Below are 15,538 nucleotides of genomic sequence, written 5' to 3'. Positions count from 1 at the left end.
TAAGTCATCACCTGAACAACCGAGGGGCTTAACTTCATTTTCTCTTTCGTTTCCCACACAGACACAACTAATACAACAGTTTGATAAAAAGATCATTTATTAGTTTTATCAAGAAAGGACTAGACTTACGACGAGTTGCAATTTTTTTAATGTTTCTGAAAGCTTATGGTTTTAGAGTCTGTATAATTGTAATTCTTTGTAAATATTCTTGTAGTAAAATGTGTTGTTGTTTCAGAGGAGCCAGTTGCAGTTAGACTCAAGTCAGACCATCAGCGGTCATGTGTATTTTGTAAATAGTATTGTAATTTAATAATTTCTTCTTTGCGGTTGCCTAATAATTGTTCATGTTTATGAGGAGAATCTCTTTCATAATATTTGTGTTAATGTTTTCTTTTTTTAACTTGTACATTTCTTTGTTTTTGAGTCATTCCGTGTGAAATCATTGAATTTTAAAATTAATAGTTGCTCGACATTTGAAAAAAATTAAAAATTTTTACCCAAGAAAGTCTTATCAGTAAATAGCTCGAAACTATTTTTATTTAATTTTTATCTGCCACCATTTTGAATCAGGGCTCGATTATCATCGCTACTGCGTGCAAAAATAAGGCCTCGTAGAGGTTTTGTTAAAAGTTTATTGTTGACCTTGACTAAAAGATAGAAGTTGCTTGTCTTTACTGATAAAAAGAGAACATTATAGGCTTACATAAAATGTATTAAATACATTTGGAAAACATAAGAAAAATGACCTTGAAATATGCCATAATATTGAACATTTTCAGCAATTTTCATGACCTTTTAAGGTGACTTGGGGTTGGAACCAAAAGACCAAATTTTCACAGCTGGAAAGTACTCTAGCCGTAGTTATTATGTAATGACTATTACATAATAACTACGGCTAGAGTACTTTCCAGCTGTGTTGAGTTAAAGTAATGGTTTTAAGCCCTTCCTGCTTTTTTTAGCATCAAAATTTCAAAATTTTCAAATTTTGCTAATTTCAAGGTCAAAAATATCTTAAAAGGGGGACCGGATAAAATTTTTTTGTTTATGCCAAAAAATACATTTATTAGTGATTATCAAAATGTGCAAGTTTCATTTTGTGGTTCAAACTGGTTTAAAAGTTAGAGTTATTTGAAACATGTGTTAAATACTTAAGTACGTAAGTACTTATAATTCAACAGTTGTTTATGTTTTCATATTATTTTAAAAAATGTATTTGTCATTAAAATTAAATTACACTTATACATTATATGTACAAAAAGGTTTAGTAAAGAAACTCAATAACATTCTTTACAGTTTGATATTCACCTGTACACTTTAGATACCCACGTCTGTGTAAGGAGACATGGATATGCATGTTCTAACAAGCAAGGCTAGTTTAATCATCCGCCTGGCAAGTTGTAACATGTCTACAGACAGTGCCAACCAGTTCAGTCTTGTGTGTGTTCTCAAAGAATGAAGATGTGTTTCTGTTTTTTTTTATCCTAAGCAGCTATGTTTTTTTTGTTTGTTATTTGCTGTTGTGTGAAGTTCTGCAGTAAAGTAGCTTTCTTTAATGTCAACTAGGTTTTCTTACTGGTTTCTAAATACATACTTTTAAAATGAATATATAGCAACAATATTACAAGAAACATGAAATGCTCTGTGGGAATGGTTTCAAATGAATGCTGTGAAAATCAGTCCTATGGAAAGTCAGAATTAAAGACTGCATCACAATTAAATGAATCACAACGTTACCTTCTCAGAAAAAGTTAAAATAGATTGTTTAGCTAGTGTGTGTACTTATCACAAAAAGAAATATTTGGAGAAATACCATCATTTGTTTGGAAATTCGTGTTGTGATCCATTTCCATGCCATAAAAAAGTTATTAAAAAAAACATTTGATGGAAATAACCCTAGCGTTGTCTGAAAAATGGCCCACACTGATTCCTGGTAAATCTGTTTGTTTGTTGCTCTTGCCATAAACTCTCAACATCTTCAAGTAGTGATTATGAGAACTTTGATGTTGGAAAAAGTGTTGATGAAGAACCATTCCTTTCACCTGAAATTGTCGTGGAATCTATCAATGATGCAGGCTCTGTTTTAGGAGTTTTGCCTACTAAAATAATGAAACTTAGTGCTGAAAAGAAACACCTAGAAGTAAAGCAAACTGTAAGCAAATTTTCTGGTGTGATTCAGAAAAAATTAAGTGACACTTTAAACATCAGCTGTGAATTTCAAGATAAGGAAGAAGAATTAAAACTGAAGATTGTTGATACTGCCACAAAAGACTTACAACATCTTGTTGAAGATCTAAAGCGAAGAATAATGACCAGCACATCCAACAATGAGAAGATACAAGTTATAAGTGTAGTACCAAAGAGCTGGTCAATAAAAAAAACTACACAAGTTAGGTGTGAGTGAATACCTAGTTAGAAAAACCCACGAAATAGTTCAGGAACATGGTGTCATTCCACAGCTTACATCTAAGAAATCAGGGAAAAAATTGTCCAAAGAAAGTAGAGAGTTGGTTGTTGAATTTTATGAAAGTGATGAAGTTAGCAGAATGTTTCCTGGAATGAAGGATACAAAATCAGTTCGCCTTGAAAATGGAAAGAAAGAACAAAAGCAAAAATGTTTAATCCTATGCAATTTAAAAGAACTATACAGAAAGTTTTAAGAAGAACATCCATCAGTAAAGATGGGATTTTCAACATTCTGTTCTCTACGCCCCAAGTGGTGCACCCTGGCTGGAGCGAGTGGCACTCATTCTGTTTGAGTGTGTTCAATTCACCAAAATTTCAAACTAATGACAATAGCAGCTAAAATAGATGACTGGAAGATCCTTCTTGAAAAAATTGTGTGTGATCTGAACAGTGAAGACTGTATGTTTGGGGAATGTGCAAAGTGTCCTGGAATAGCATCCTTGAATTTAGATGAAACATTGATCTGTTACTGTGATGAAGATGATGAATTAACATAGCAGTGGATGATGAGTGACCATTGCAGTCTTGTTACTATTATTGAAACATATGCTGAATTCCAAGAAACATTTGCTAGTAAACTAATATTGTTGAAAAAACATCATTTTATCTCACATAGTCAATCACAGTTTTGGAAAAAAACAGAAAGAAAATCATAAAAGTGATGAATGTGTAGTGATTGGTGATTTCTCTGAAAACTTCACATTTATCATACAAGATGACATCCAGAGTTATCACTGGATCAACTTTCAGGCCACACTTCATCCCTTCTGTGTGTACTACAGAGATGAGACCAGGAATTTATGTATTCGACACCTTTGTGTTATAAGTGACGGTATGAATCATAATACATCGGCTGTGTACACATTCCAAACAAAGTTGATACCATTCATTAAGTCCTTTGTTCACAATTTGAATAAAGTTGTTTATTTCTCAGATGGAGCAGGAGGTCAGTAGAATAACAGGTTCAATTTTACTAACCTGTGCAAACATAAAGAAGACTTTGGAGTTGATGCTGAGTGGCATTTTTTTGCAACAAGTCACGGCAAGGGACCTTGTGATGGGGTAGGTGGGACTGTAAAGCGACTTGTGGCTAAGGCAAGTCTGCAACGACCGGTAGAAGGCCACATTACAACACCAATCAGCATGTTAAATTTTTGCGTGGAAAACATTAAAGGAATCGACTTTGTCTTTGTAGAGGAAAGTGAAGTTTGAAAGGTAGAGCTTCTTTTAAAAAGTTGGTTTGATGAAGCTAAAAGAATTGTAAGTACTAGAAACCATCATTGTTATGTACCAAAGGATAGGTCAACAATACTAAGTGAGCACCATTTCAGCATCATTCGTCAGAAACCATCAAGAATATACTGTTGATGGAACTCCTGTAGTTTTTCATGTCAGTGACATATCATTGAAGGACAATATTGTGTGTGTTTATGACAACAGATGGTACATTGTTAAAGTTTGTGAGGTTTCAAAGGAAAAAAAATGATACCAAGGTGGTATTCTACAAACCAGGTGGTTCATCATCAAGCTTTAGTTTAACAAGCGATGAAGTCTCATGGGTGGAGATGAAAAATGTTTTGGATGTCCTCCGACCTACAGAGTTCACAACTATGACAGGAAAAACATTTAATATTACAGAAGAGAAAAATACTGATCTCTCACTGAAACTAGAAGCCCACTTTCACAAATAAAACTTCGGCATCACAACTGTACCAAGTGAATTTCAAACTGTGTAAATAATGTTATTGAGAGTTGTTTAACTAAGCCTTTTTTTACATATAATGTTAAAAGTGTAATTTAATTTTAATGACAGATATTTTTAAAAATTATATGAAAACATGAACAACTGTTGAATTATATGTACTTACGTGTATAGCAATTTAACACATGTTTCAAATAACTAACTTTTAAACCAGTTTGAACCACAAAATGAAACTTGCACATTTTGATAATCACTAATAGATGTATTTTTTGGCATAAACAGAAAAATTTTATCCGGTCCCCCTTTTAAGATATTTTTGACCTTGAAATTAGCAAAATTTGAAAATTTTGAAATTTTGATGCTAAAAAAAAGCATGATGGGCTTAAAACCATTACTTTAACTCAACACAGCTGGAAAGTACTCTAGCCATAGTTATTACATAGAAAATTTGGTCTTTTGGTTCAAACTCCAAGTCACCTTAAAAGGTCATGAAAATTGCTGAAAATGTTCAATATTTTGGCATATTTCAAGGTCATTTTTCTTATGTTTTCCAAATGTATTTAATATATTTTTATACATTTTATGTAATCCTATAATGTTCTCTTTTTATCAGTAAAGACAAGAAACTTCTATCTTTTAGTCAAGGCCAACAATAAACTTTTAACAAAACCTCTACGAGGCCTTATTTTTGCACGCAGTAGCAAAGATATTTTAGCCCTAATTCAAAATGGTGGCAGATAAAAATTAAATAAAAATATTTTTGAGCTATTTACTGATGTGACTTTATTGGGTAAAAATATTAAAATTTTCTAAAATGGTCAAGCAACCACGCCTTGGTGATTTCACACGGAATGACACTTTTACTTACGATATGAGTACTCCCAGTAAAATCACGCTGCTGTATTATCTTTAAACTATTCTTCTGTGCCCGATGCGTTAGCTACTTTTTTGAATGTTTAGTAAAACGCAACGCATCGCACATGTATATATGTGATGTTTTGCTTAATAGTTGTGTAGGTTACTTGGTTCGTAACTGCTAGCCATGTACTCCGCCCATAAACGTGTAAATTGTATTTAAGTATCCTTATGCTAAACATATCTAGCTTTGAATTTCTCCATGACTCTATACGGATGTTATTTTGTTGTAAAATAGTGTATTTAGAATTACTGTGTAAGAGCTTATAACGGTATCTTGTAACATACATTATTTAACAGTTTTATCTTATGTATAGAAATTTGTAAGAAAATCACCTCCAGAAAAATATCGGCAAAGGGAAACAGAAACAAACTCCATTTAGCCAACAACAGCCAATGGGAAGATGTCATATGGGTTTATCTGATATTAGAGCCAATAAAAAGTTACTTCTTCTGACAACATACCTCTGGCTGACCGTAAAATGAGCTTAGTTACCTTCTAGATATTAGTTGCTTCTTTGCTCTTGTGATTCTTGCTCTAATGCAGAGTGAAACATCTATACCTCTGTACCACTGTAATATGGCTAAACCTTAAAAGCCAAGTTAGATTTCAAGGCAGGCCAGGAAAGCCTGCAGATTATTTTAAGTGCTGTAGTGTTTACTATAGGTCATGGTTGATTCCTTCACTGATATTCCCGAATTTCTGATAGTGTTTCCATCGCTAATGACCTTGATGTTGACAAATTGTAAAACATTAAAAAAATTGACCTATCAATTTTTTATATTTTAGGCACATTGAGTTCTGATACAATAGTGACAGTATAAGTTTTATCAGAACAAATGAAATATATTGACGTGGGCCTCCTTTGTCAGCTCCCAGCCTACCTGCGATCGGCCCATGTGACGTCAGCTTTGCAGTGCGTTATTGTGTTATTTAGGATTTATTTATTAAATAGAATATGTTTTTTTCCCCATATATTTAATCACAGTTAAGTGTATTGTTGTGTAATGTGCATTGTCTTAGTTTTAGTGATAATAAGCATTTTTAAGTAATTTTATCTAACAGATACTCGTAATGGCTCCTGGATGGTTTTTATAATGTTAATTGGAACTCTTCAAATAAACATTTTATAATCAGTTGGATAAAAGACAGTTGGACCAATATGTAATTTACATTATATTTTATTTAAAGATAGTTTTAGGTTTTTGAAATTGCTCTAAAAGACTTTGAGAAAACCGTAACTAAATTTTATACTTTCAAAACTTTTCAAACGATCTAAAATGCTACACTTAAATTATTTATTTAAAACAACTTCAGAAATCATTGGCTTGCATTCATATTAATTTATAATTGATTGATTTGTTACTGAACTATGAGATGTTTTATTTTGTAGCTCTTTTAATTTTTTAAATTGTTCCTTAACTAATGAAAAAACAGTTATATTTTTTATTTTTGTTTTATACAGCTATTGATGCTTGCTGCTTTTGTTTCTATGTTAAAGATTTTTTTGGTAATATTAATGGTAAAAAATAGAAATATTTACTTATTATTAGTAAGTGTGAATAATTTTTTTTTTCAGATGGTACTTCAATATTTAGAAGTGGATCAACATAGCCAAAAACATGTTTACTATCTGGAAGTGTGTTCATTGTTTGAATCTTAATGTTGTAAACAATGAGTGTTGTGTTTATGTACCTGATATAATTATTCACTGATGAAATATCTTATTGAATTGTTGGTACTCAGTGGAGCAACTGTAACAGGTAAGTTGATTTTTAATATTATTAATTAATCTATTGTTCCATCAAAGGATTGTTCTGCCTTTAAAAATATTGATTTTATGTAGTTATTCAAAGCATTTATACATAAAATTCATACATGGTAGAACTAGCATTGTTGAATAAAATATTTTGGTTGGAAATAAGAATGTAATGAAACAGATTATGCTTATTGGTTATTTTCTTCATAGTTTGTAACCATAAGTCTATCTGATCTTTTTCTTTTATTTTTAGGTTGAGGAGATGGGGGAGTGGGCACTTTGGCACAAAATAAATATTATTTTGTAGATTAAAGTAAAACAGTAAAACTGAGAGAAAATAGCCTAAAATATTTTGCAGATATGTTATTGCTGAAGTAATGATTATAGAGCAGTTAAAAGAAAAATTTAATTTTATTTATTTAGCATATTCTTAGCATCAATGAAAAGTCCACAAAATGATCTGAGACCTACAAAGGTGAAATAATATAAAAAACAGCCAATACCAACTTAGTGAAGCTTACAGCATATAATATATAACAGGAAACAAGTGAATTTTCATTTTATTCAGAAATCCATTTCATAATTAAAATGTTCATTAAATGAGCGAAATCTGAAAAGCAAAGCTCTACATTTGCTTTATTTTAGCAAAAATAAGACGCCTGTCTTCATGAAACCTAAGATTTGTGAAAACACATTTCAGTTATTAATACATAAATGAGCTAAAAGTAGAAATTATATGAGCAGCAGAAAATATAGGAATTTATTGGCTGTATAGAGTAATGAGGTGTATTTGGAGAGAAAAATTGGTACCAGAGGATTGGAGTAATGGGAATTAGTGCCACTGTTTAAAAAAAGAGATAGGAAAAGATGTGAGAACAATAAAGGGATCACTTTGATATGCCTCTGTGCTAAGGTGTATGGAAGATCATGGAAAAGAAGATAAGGAAGGGCATGGCAGGAAAATGGCTTGTGTGTGTGACGGGGTTGGGGGGGGGGGGGGGTGCATGGTTGCGTGGGTCCGTAAGTGCACGCCCGCACGTATTTTTAAAGGATTTGTTGTAGATTTTCATTATCTAGAAATTAGGTGGATGCAATGTGTGCAAATTTTGTCAGAATAGTGATTTTAATAACAGTGGGAAAACAAGAAGTCTTTATTGCCTCATGGAAGAAGTGAGGAGCTGGAAACAAAATCTTGTTGGATGGAAATTGAAAGGGATAGTAGTTTGCTTTCGTTATTGTAAAGTATGTTATTGGATTTAATTTTAAAGATTGTTTGTAATTGGGTTGGATCACGTGGTTGCTTCTCTCCTTGGTGGAGAAAAAAAGCAGCCATTGCAACCATCTCTTGTAAGTTGATCGAAGCAGTCGTGTTTCGGGTGGTGGCTCACCAAGTTTTTATTTCAAATAGCTGCGTAGAAATTCCACGTCTGTGGTATGGGCCAAACTGTTAGTATATATTGTGGACAGTTATAATATTTTTGAAGATTTGACCACAGGCAGCAGCATAGGAGCATAGGCCTAGGTGAAGCCTGAATGAAATTTGGTGGCCACACCAAGAGAACAAAGGTCTCTGCCATTTGTACCAAGTGATTGTCAGATTTAAATATCATCAGAGTATTCATATTTTTCTTAAAGAGTATTAGCATAGGACATACAGTATTTTTTTCTGAGCAATGAACTGTTGGTTATTTGAGAAGTTGTTTTTTGTTGTGTAAAAGTTTGCTTGTTGTAAAGTGGTGGCCATTTTGTGTGTTTGATCAAGAGAAATATAAATCAACAAAACTCCTTACAAACTTTTTATTTTCATACAAAAATTATTTAAATTATCTGCAGATCATACAGAGTAATAAATTTGAAGTAAAAAAAAAAACACTTTTTCAACACCCAGAAAATATCTTTTAGTGTTTTTTTTGGTGTGTGCTTCAGTAATGGATTGTTGTCTTAGCTGGGCACAGTCTGGACGGTTACTACCTCCGGTATCTCTGAATAGTGTGTTTTTGTAGCTGTTAGCTTCACTGTTGACAGATTGTTAAGCTCAATAAAAGTATTATTAAAAATTATATTCCAGAAAAAAATAATTATTCTTTAAGGAGTGTGCTTTGTTTTTGTTTCCGATATGTATAGCTATCCCATTTGAATATCATTATATAAACTCAATATATATTTTCATCCATCATTTGATTATTTTTTTGAACTTTACTATGTTTCAATTTTAGGAGTACATTTTATGCCTTCCAAAAAATTTCATTTTGAACATTAAGAGAATAAAACTGGAATTTTAAAACATATTGTTGTGCTTAAATGTCAATGCATGTTATATAATTTTTACTTTTTACCGCTCTGATGTTATATTAGTTTAGAAGTTCTTTTTTGTAATTCAGATTGATATTTGACAAAAAGAAGTATTTACGTGTTACATCATGCATTGCAACTGTAAATCGGCTCCACTTGCAGTGTTTCAGTATTTATACGTAATACAGCTTACTATAAAGTGGTTTTTATGATTGATGGTTGATTATAATGTTGAAAGTGGTTTTCTAATTTCAGGGAAATACAATTCACTCTGATGATAAGAATGTTTTTGTTTGAATCAACAGTTCATCTTTGGATGCAGTAAATATTCATTGTAACTTAACATAGTATCAAAGTTAAAATTCTGTGTGGCTTCAATAGTATTAGAGATAGTGATGTTAATTTTTTTAATGTAGATGGTGGTAAGTGGAGGGTGGGTCAAGAATGTGGTCTCCTACCCTTATAGTGGAGATCTGACTGGCAAGATGACTGCAAAAGCAGTACTGATATGTCGGCCTAATTCACACCCATTCCAGGTTTGAAATAGTTTACTAATATATATTTCTTGCGTTTTAAAAACTCATAATTGGTTTAAGAATGCCTTCTTGAATGCCAGTTTTAAACTTAATAGTTTCAACATTTTTTTTTGGTTATAGATAATTTTATATATATATTTTTTAACAGAACTGTTACAAGTTTCTCCTATAACAAATTTTTTTTAATGAAGTGATTGAAACCTCATGAATGTCAGTTAATGCCCTTAAAGGGCATAATAGCTTGTGTGTTACCTCTCAGCACCTTCACACAAAACTGCAATGAATCAAAACCTTAAATATTCAGTAACTAACTTTTAACAATCACAAGAGATCTTACTTAATCTTTTGAGAATGATTAAAATAGAGAAAGCTTTTTAGTACCAGTAAAACTGAAAATGACCAGTCTTTATGATTACAAATCTGAAATAACTAAAATCCTAAAATCAGAGAAAAACAGCTAATCTGGGAGGTTTCAAATAAATTATTTTGCAGATGTATTTCCCTCTATTGCTAGTGAAAATGGTACGTGATGTATAGTAATTACGGAACTCTGAGAAGTATTTTAAGCCATCTGTGGCACATAGTACACGTTGCCATGACTACTTATGACTAAAAACAATTATTTTTTGCACTTTTAATAGTCATGGCATGTTTTGAATATCCCACTTTGGGATTTTGTAATGTGAATATTTTCTGAACATTTACTGAATTGAAAATACACTAAAATTAATCAGTTTACGAATTAGCCAAACTTTAAAATACTAGCATTTTATGCTTTAAAAAAATACTTGAAAGTACAATGGAAAAATTTAATTTAGTTGAAAATCATCTAGATGGTATCAGAATAAAAGATGATTTAAATGCTTTTTCATTAATATGAAAACCATGAGGAATAATATCTGGTCAAGTGTATATTCCAGTAATGATACTCTGTATTTCATATTTAATAATAATTTTATACAACCCTAAATTCCATTAAGGTTGTATACTTCCTTGAAAAATTTTATGTGTGTTTGCATAAATTTTTTGCATGAATTGTGAAAGTTGCAGAGCTGCCAACCTCAAATCACACCCATCAGTAATGACAATTATATGGGAAAAAAAAAGTACGCATAAATAATGCACGATGAATATTTCCTGGGGAATTATGACACACACAAGATAAAACAAGGAAAATAATATGCAAAAAAATGAAAAATATAGGCCTTTATATGAATACAATGCAAATTAATGAATCGGAAAAAAAACTATTTGAACAATACAATCATCTGAATATGTAAGAAATGTCAATAATTTTACTGGAAATTTTGAACCTTCATTTCAAAGTATTCAAAGTTAAACTTGTGAACAATTTTTATTTGATTCTTTTATCCTGGTTGGATTAGAACTGCCTTGTAAATAAACAACAGAAGTCAAACAAAAGAACTTGTAAACAATAACTCTGCGTTCGTTACTTTCGTTTCTTCAGATGTAGCGAAAAAACGACGATATAGATTTATTGCTCGTCATGGCTATAAAATGTTCCTCATGTTTCTTTGATTCAATATGCCGTTTACAGTCATCCCTTCCACCATGTGCAATCGAAAAGTCACACGTGCATACATTAAAAAACGCGTGGTGTTCCAAAACATTTGAAGACAAGCATGGCCATTCTTTTGAATAGTTTAGGTCGAAAGTTCTGAAGAATTGCATTCTTTTTTTCCCTCCCAGAAACACTTTTGTTCTGTCACACGCTTAATTTCTACAACCGGCACTGAAGAACAAAACACTATCGAAAAACATAAAAAAATTTCACGTCTGTAGAAAGAAAAAACAATATGATGAAAAAAATGGCTTTCAAAAAAAATTAAAACAACACAGGTTAGCCAAAGTACCGTACAAAAATTATCGTGATGTAAGTAGCCAAAAAACTAAAAGTCCGAGAATATGTACTAGTTGTGTCGTACAACGGACGTAATACCATCCCATTACTATTTCAAAACATGAGAATTAATCTACTTATTTCAACAGTACATGCGCACACTGCACACATACTAGTTCCGTTATTTGCGCAACCACGCGATGTATTCGAACTGTGTTCACGAAACAGCACAGCAGAAACTGAATTTTTTCCGTCTCCGTGCAGCACAAAGCCTGGTTTCCGTAATACACCAGCGATGTTCCGTAATTCTGTGTTAAATACGTAATAATTACGGAAAATCCGTAATGGTTGGCAGCTATGAAGTTGGTAAATTTATTCTTTTTTTTTCAGTCTACTGTAAATTTTAAAAACTATATCTGTTTGAATAGGTATTAAATTGTTTACTTAATTGCTAGGAAGTAATAAATATAACTAATATTAGAGGAAAATGTGTGTGTTTTTTTTTCAGGAGCGCACATTATTATTGGATCAACCCGTAAAAATTGGTCGCTCTGTAGCTCGTGCTAGAGCAGCACCAAACAATGCAATTTTTGATTGCAAGGTTTTATCACGTAACCATGCATTGTTATGGTATGAAAATGGAAAGGTAAGTGAATTATATTTTAATGTGTTTGTAAAGGTTCTTTACTAATGAGTATGTTTAAGCATGTTTTAGTTGAGAATATTAAATGTTATATGATGTAAATGTGTATATTTTTCTGCACAATCAGTTATCACTCATATGTATTTTTTATATATTTTATGATACATATGCACTCATTTTCTTTTGACTCTGAGGCTTATTACTCTTCTTACATAAATATCAGTAGCTGAAACAGAACTATGAAATAAATTCACAGAGAGCCAGACTTGAGAATTTAAATTGACGTATTAGAATAAAGTTTAACATTCTATGCAAAATCATTGCAACATAAATACTTCACTTTCAGATTTATTTTTACTCTAAATTATAGCTCTATATATCTGTGTGTGTGTGCATGTGTGCGTGTGTGTGTGCATGTGCGCGCGTGTGTGTTGCTGCTGACACATTATCTTATGGTGCTCAGTGAGGACAACACACATTTTTATATTCTGTATCAGAACATACACACATTTGCAGTGGCGGCCTTAAACTTTTTGGGTGGCCCCCTGGGACATTTACTTTTGTAGGGCCCTGATATTCTGGGTAGAGGCTATACTACTGGGGAGTCTGAGATGTATAGAATAGTCCTCAGTTAAAAATAAGGTTTGGGGGGCCCTCACCCTAAAAAAAAAGTATTTGAAACAACTTTTTTAAGCCAAACTGGTACTTAAATTAAGAAATTTTTTTACTCATTTATATTAGGAAATGTTTATATTATTACTAAAATTTGAATATATTACTGTTATGTTAAATAATGAACTAACTCAGTTTAAATATCAGCACTTTGTACGGAAGTCTACAGGCATAATACTTTCTCACTGCTTATTATACAGACAGACAAATTGTCTCTATTATTATAGATTAACCCATACATAACACAGAGAAATGATTAATATATGTAATTGATTTATTCTGATCTTAATTCGAAACTGAAATGTTGAAATGAACGAGTAATAGCATATTACAGCAAAGTTTTGTCTAAGCCCGAATGCAACTATTACGTCACAGGACGAGAACTCTTGGCTGTAGTGCGGTCTCTGCAACATTTCCACAAATATTTATATGGGAGAAAATTCATTTTACGTACTGACCATGCCGCACTCAAGTGACTACTACAGTTTAAGAATCCAAAGGGACAACTTGCTAGGTGGATTAAACAGATACAGCAACATGATTGTCGGATAAAACACAGGAAAGGCCGAATTCACAGCATTGCCGATGCCTTCTCCCGAAGACCTTGCAAGGTAGACTGCAAATATTACAATAGGGCAGAGAAAAATGAGGGAATCGTCGATTTTCGGCAAAAAACAATAATTAACGGGGAAGGCAAATGGGATAAATCCAGCTTAAAAGCAGCGCAGCGGCAAGATCCTGACCTGGCACCCATTATAAGCTGGCTGGACGTCCAATATGGCATGAGATCTCCAGTGACCTAAGGGCTGTGAAAGCTTACTGGGCACAGTAGGATTCCTTGAGGATGGTGAATGGGCTACTAATGAGGGAATGGGAGAATCCAAATGGAAAAGTAGTTACCATACAACTACTCCTTCCAAAGAGACTAGTTACAGAGATGTTGATAGAAATCCATGACGGTACCTCTGGTGGTCACCTAGGGGTGAACAAAACTCTAGCCTAGATCCATCAAAGCTATTATTGGTTGAGGTGTTGTCAGGATGCGGAGACTCGATTTAGAAAATCCAAAGCATGCTCAGCTAAAAAAGGGCCACAACACCAGAGTCATGGGAAAATGAGGGCCTACAATGTAGAGAGGATGGCCATCAACTATCCCTGGACCATTTCCCAAGACTCAAGATGGTAACCGGTATATTCTGGTAGCAATGGATTACTTCAGTAAGTAGCCAGAGGCTTATGCACTTCCTAACCAAGAAGCCACTACCATTGCGAATGCAATAGTCTACAATTTCATTTGCCGATTTTGGGTACCAATGAAGCTCCACTCAGTACAAGGCTGCGATTTACATTCAAAAATATTTCAGGAGGTGTGTCAGTTGCTGGGAATAAATAAAACCAGGACTATAGCCCTACATCCTCAGTCTGATGGCATTGTGGAGAGGTTAAACAGAACTCTCTAACACCTTACTAAGGTAGTGGCAGAGCATCAAAAGGATTGGGATCAACACATCCAGTTGTTCTGATGGCATATAGGTCTGCCATCTATGACTCTACTAGGCAGACCCCTGTGAGCATTGTGTTTGGACAGGATTTGAGGCTGCCCTGTGATGTCAAGTTCGGTCGTCCTCGTACAGAGTCTACCAGCACCACTGATTATGTGAATCGTCTAGAGGAAGGAATGGTGCTTATACACAAAGAAGGCAGCAAAAATCTTTGATTAGCATCGAATCGAATGAAGACAAGGTAAGACCTTAAGGCTAACTCAACTGGATTCCAGGAGGGCGATTTAGTGTGGCTGTACAATCAGTAACAAAGGAAGGGAAGGTGCCCTAAGCTTCAAGCAGCATGTAAGGACCGTACAAAATCTTGAAGCGGCTAAATTATGTAGTTTACAGCATCCAGAGAGGAAAGAGGGGACACTTTAAAAAGGTACATTTGGACAGATTAAGGAATATGCCGAAAGTGATATTACCTTTTCGGAACAAACAGTTTTAAGGAGGGGGCAGCGTTATGAACGCAGACAGGACTGTGACGCGTCAGGTTCGGAGCTGGCTGGCAGCCCTGCACGGCCACTGGCATCACGTGCCGTGTCACGTACCATCCACTGACGTAAAGCATGCCACGAGTGCCTCACCCGATTACAAGGGTCGTTGCTACACCGCTTCCCCCTCCACTCCCCGTGCATCTTTTTCCTTGGCGCTGTTTTCTACCGCTGAGCAGCCTTGGGAACTCCGCGGGTCGCCGCTTAGAGTGGCGTGAATGGGCACTGCTTTTCTTGATGTTTCGGGCGTCAGGTCAGCCCAGGATGGCGCGACTCTCACAGCTGCTCTCGTTGGTTCTGGAAAGATGATCGACTAGTATAAAAGGGCGACTCCGGCTTTCGCAGAAGTTCCGAGAGTTCTGTTAGAGTTCCATGAGTTCTGCAAGAGTTCCGAGGGTTCCGCGAGTGAAAGAGGTGCAACATCGGCTAAGAGGGTGAGAGACCCTCCCCCCTCGAGAGTGGCACGATGCGGAGCGACGGGATTGAGAGAGTGTGACTGAGTGGCAATATATTGTGTATGGACAGGTGCTTGGTAAGGTGGTAAGGGGCGAGCCACTGTTGAGCCTAGCTCCAATGAGGATCGGAAACTGTGAAACTTGATAGACATTGAGTGATTTGCAAATAAACATTTTTATGTGCCAGTGATTGGTGAG

General features: G+C 34.1%; 1 protein-coding gene across 14 annotated transcripts in view; it reads left to right on the top strand.

Moving 5' to 3' along the window:
* Positions 1-15,538, top strand: part of LOC134529350 (sarcolemmal membrane-associated protein-like) — a 236,039-nt gene that overhangs the window by 27,504 nt on the left and 192,997 nt on the right. For all 14 annotated transcript variants that reach the window (XM_063363326.1, XM_063363327.1, XM_063363324.1 and 11 more), the window contains 3 exons: positions 6,661-6,844; positions 9,549-9,668; positions 12,038-12,175. In XM_063363326.1, coding sequence (XP_063219396.1) covers positions 9,549-9,668; positions 12,038-12,175 — 258 coding nt within the window. In that variant the 5' untranslated portion in view covers positions 6,661-6,844. The remainder of the gene's footprint in view (positions 1-6,660; positions 6,845-9,548; positions 9,669-12,037; positions 12,176-15,538) is intronic.

The sequence above is a fragment of the Bacillus rossius genome, chromosome 2 (assembly GCF_032445375.1).
Source record: "Bacillus rossius redtenbacheri isolate Brsri chromosome 2, Brsri_v3, whole genome shotgun sequence".
Lineage (NCBI taxonomy): Eukaryota > Metazoa > Arthropoda > Insecta > Phasmatodea > Bacillidae > Bacillus > Bacillus rossius.
This window is presented reverse-complemented; position numbering and strand designations above follow the sequence as displayed.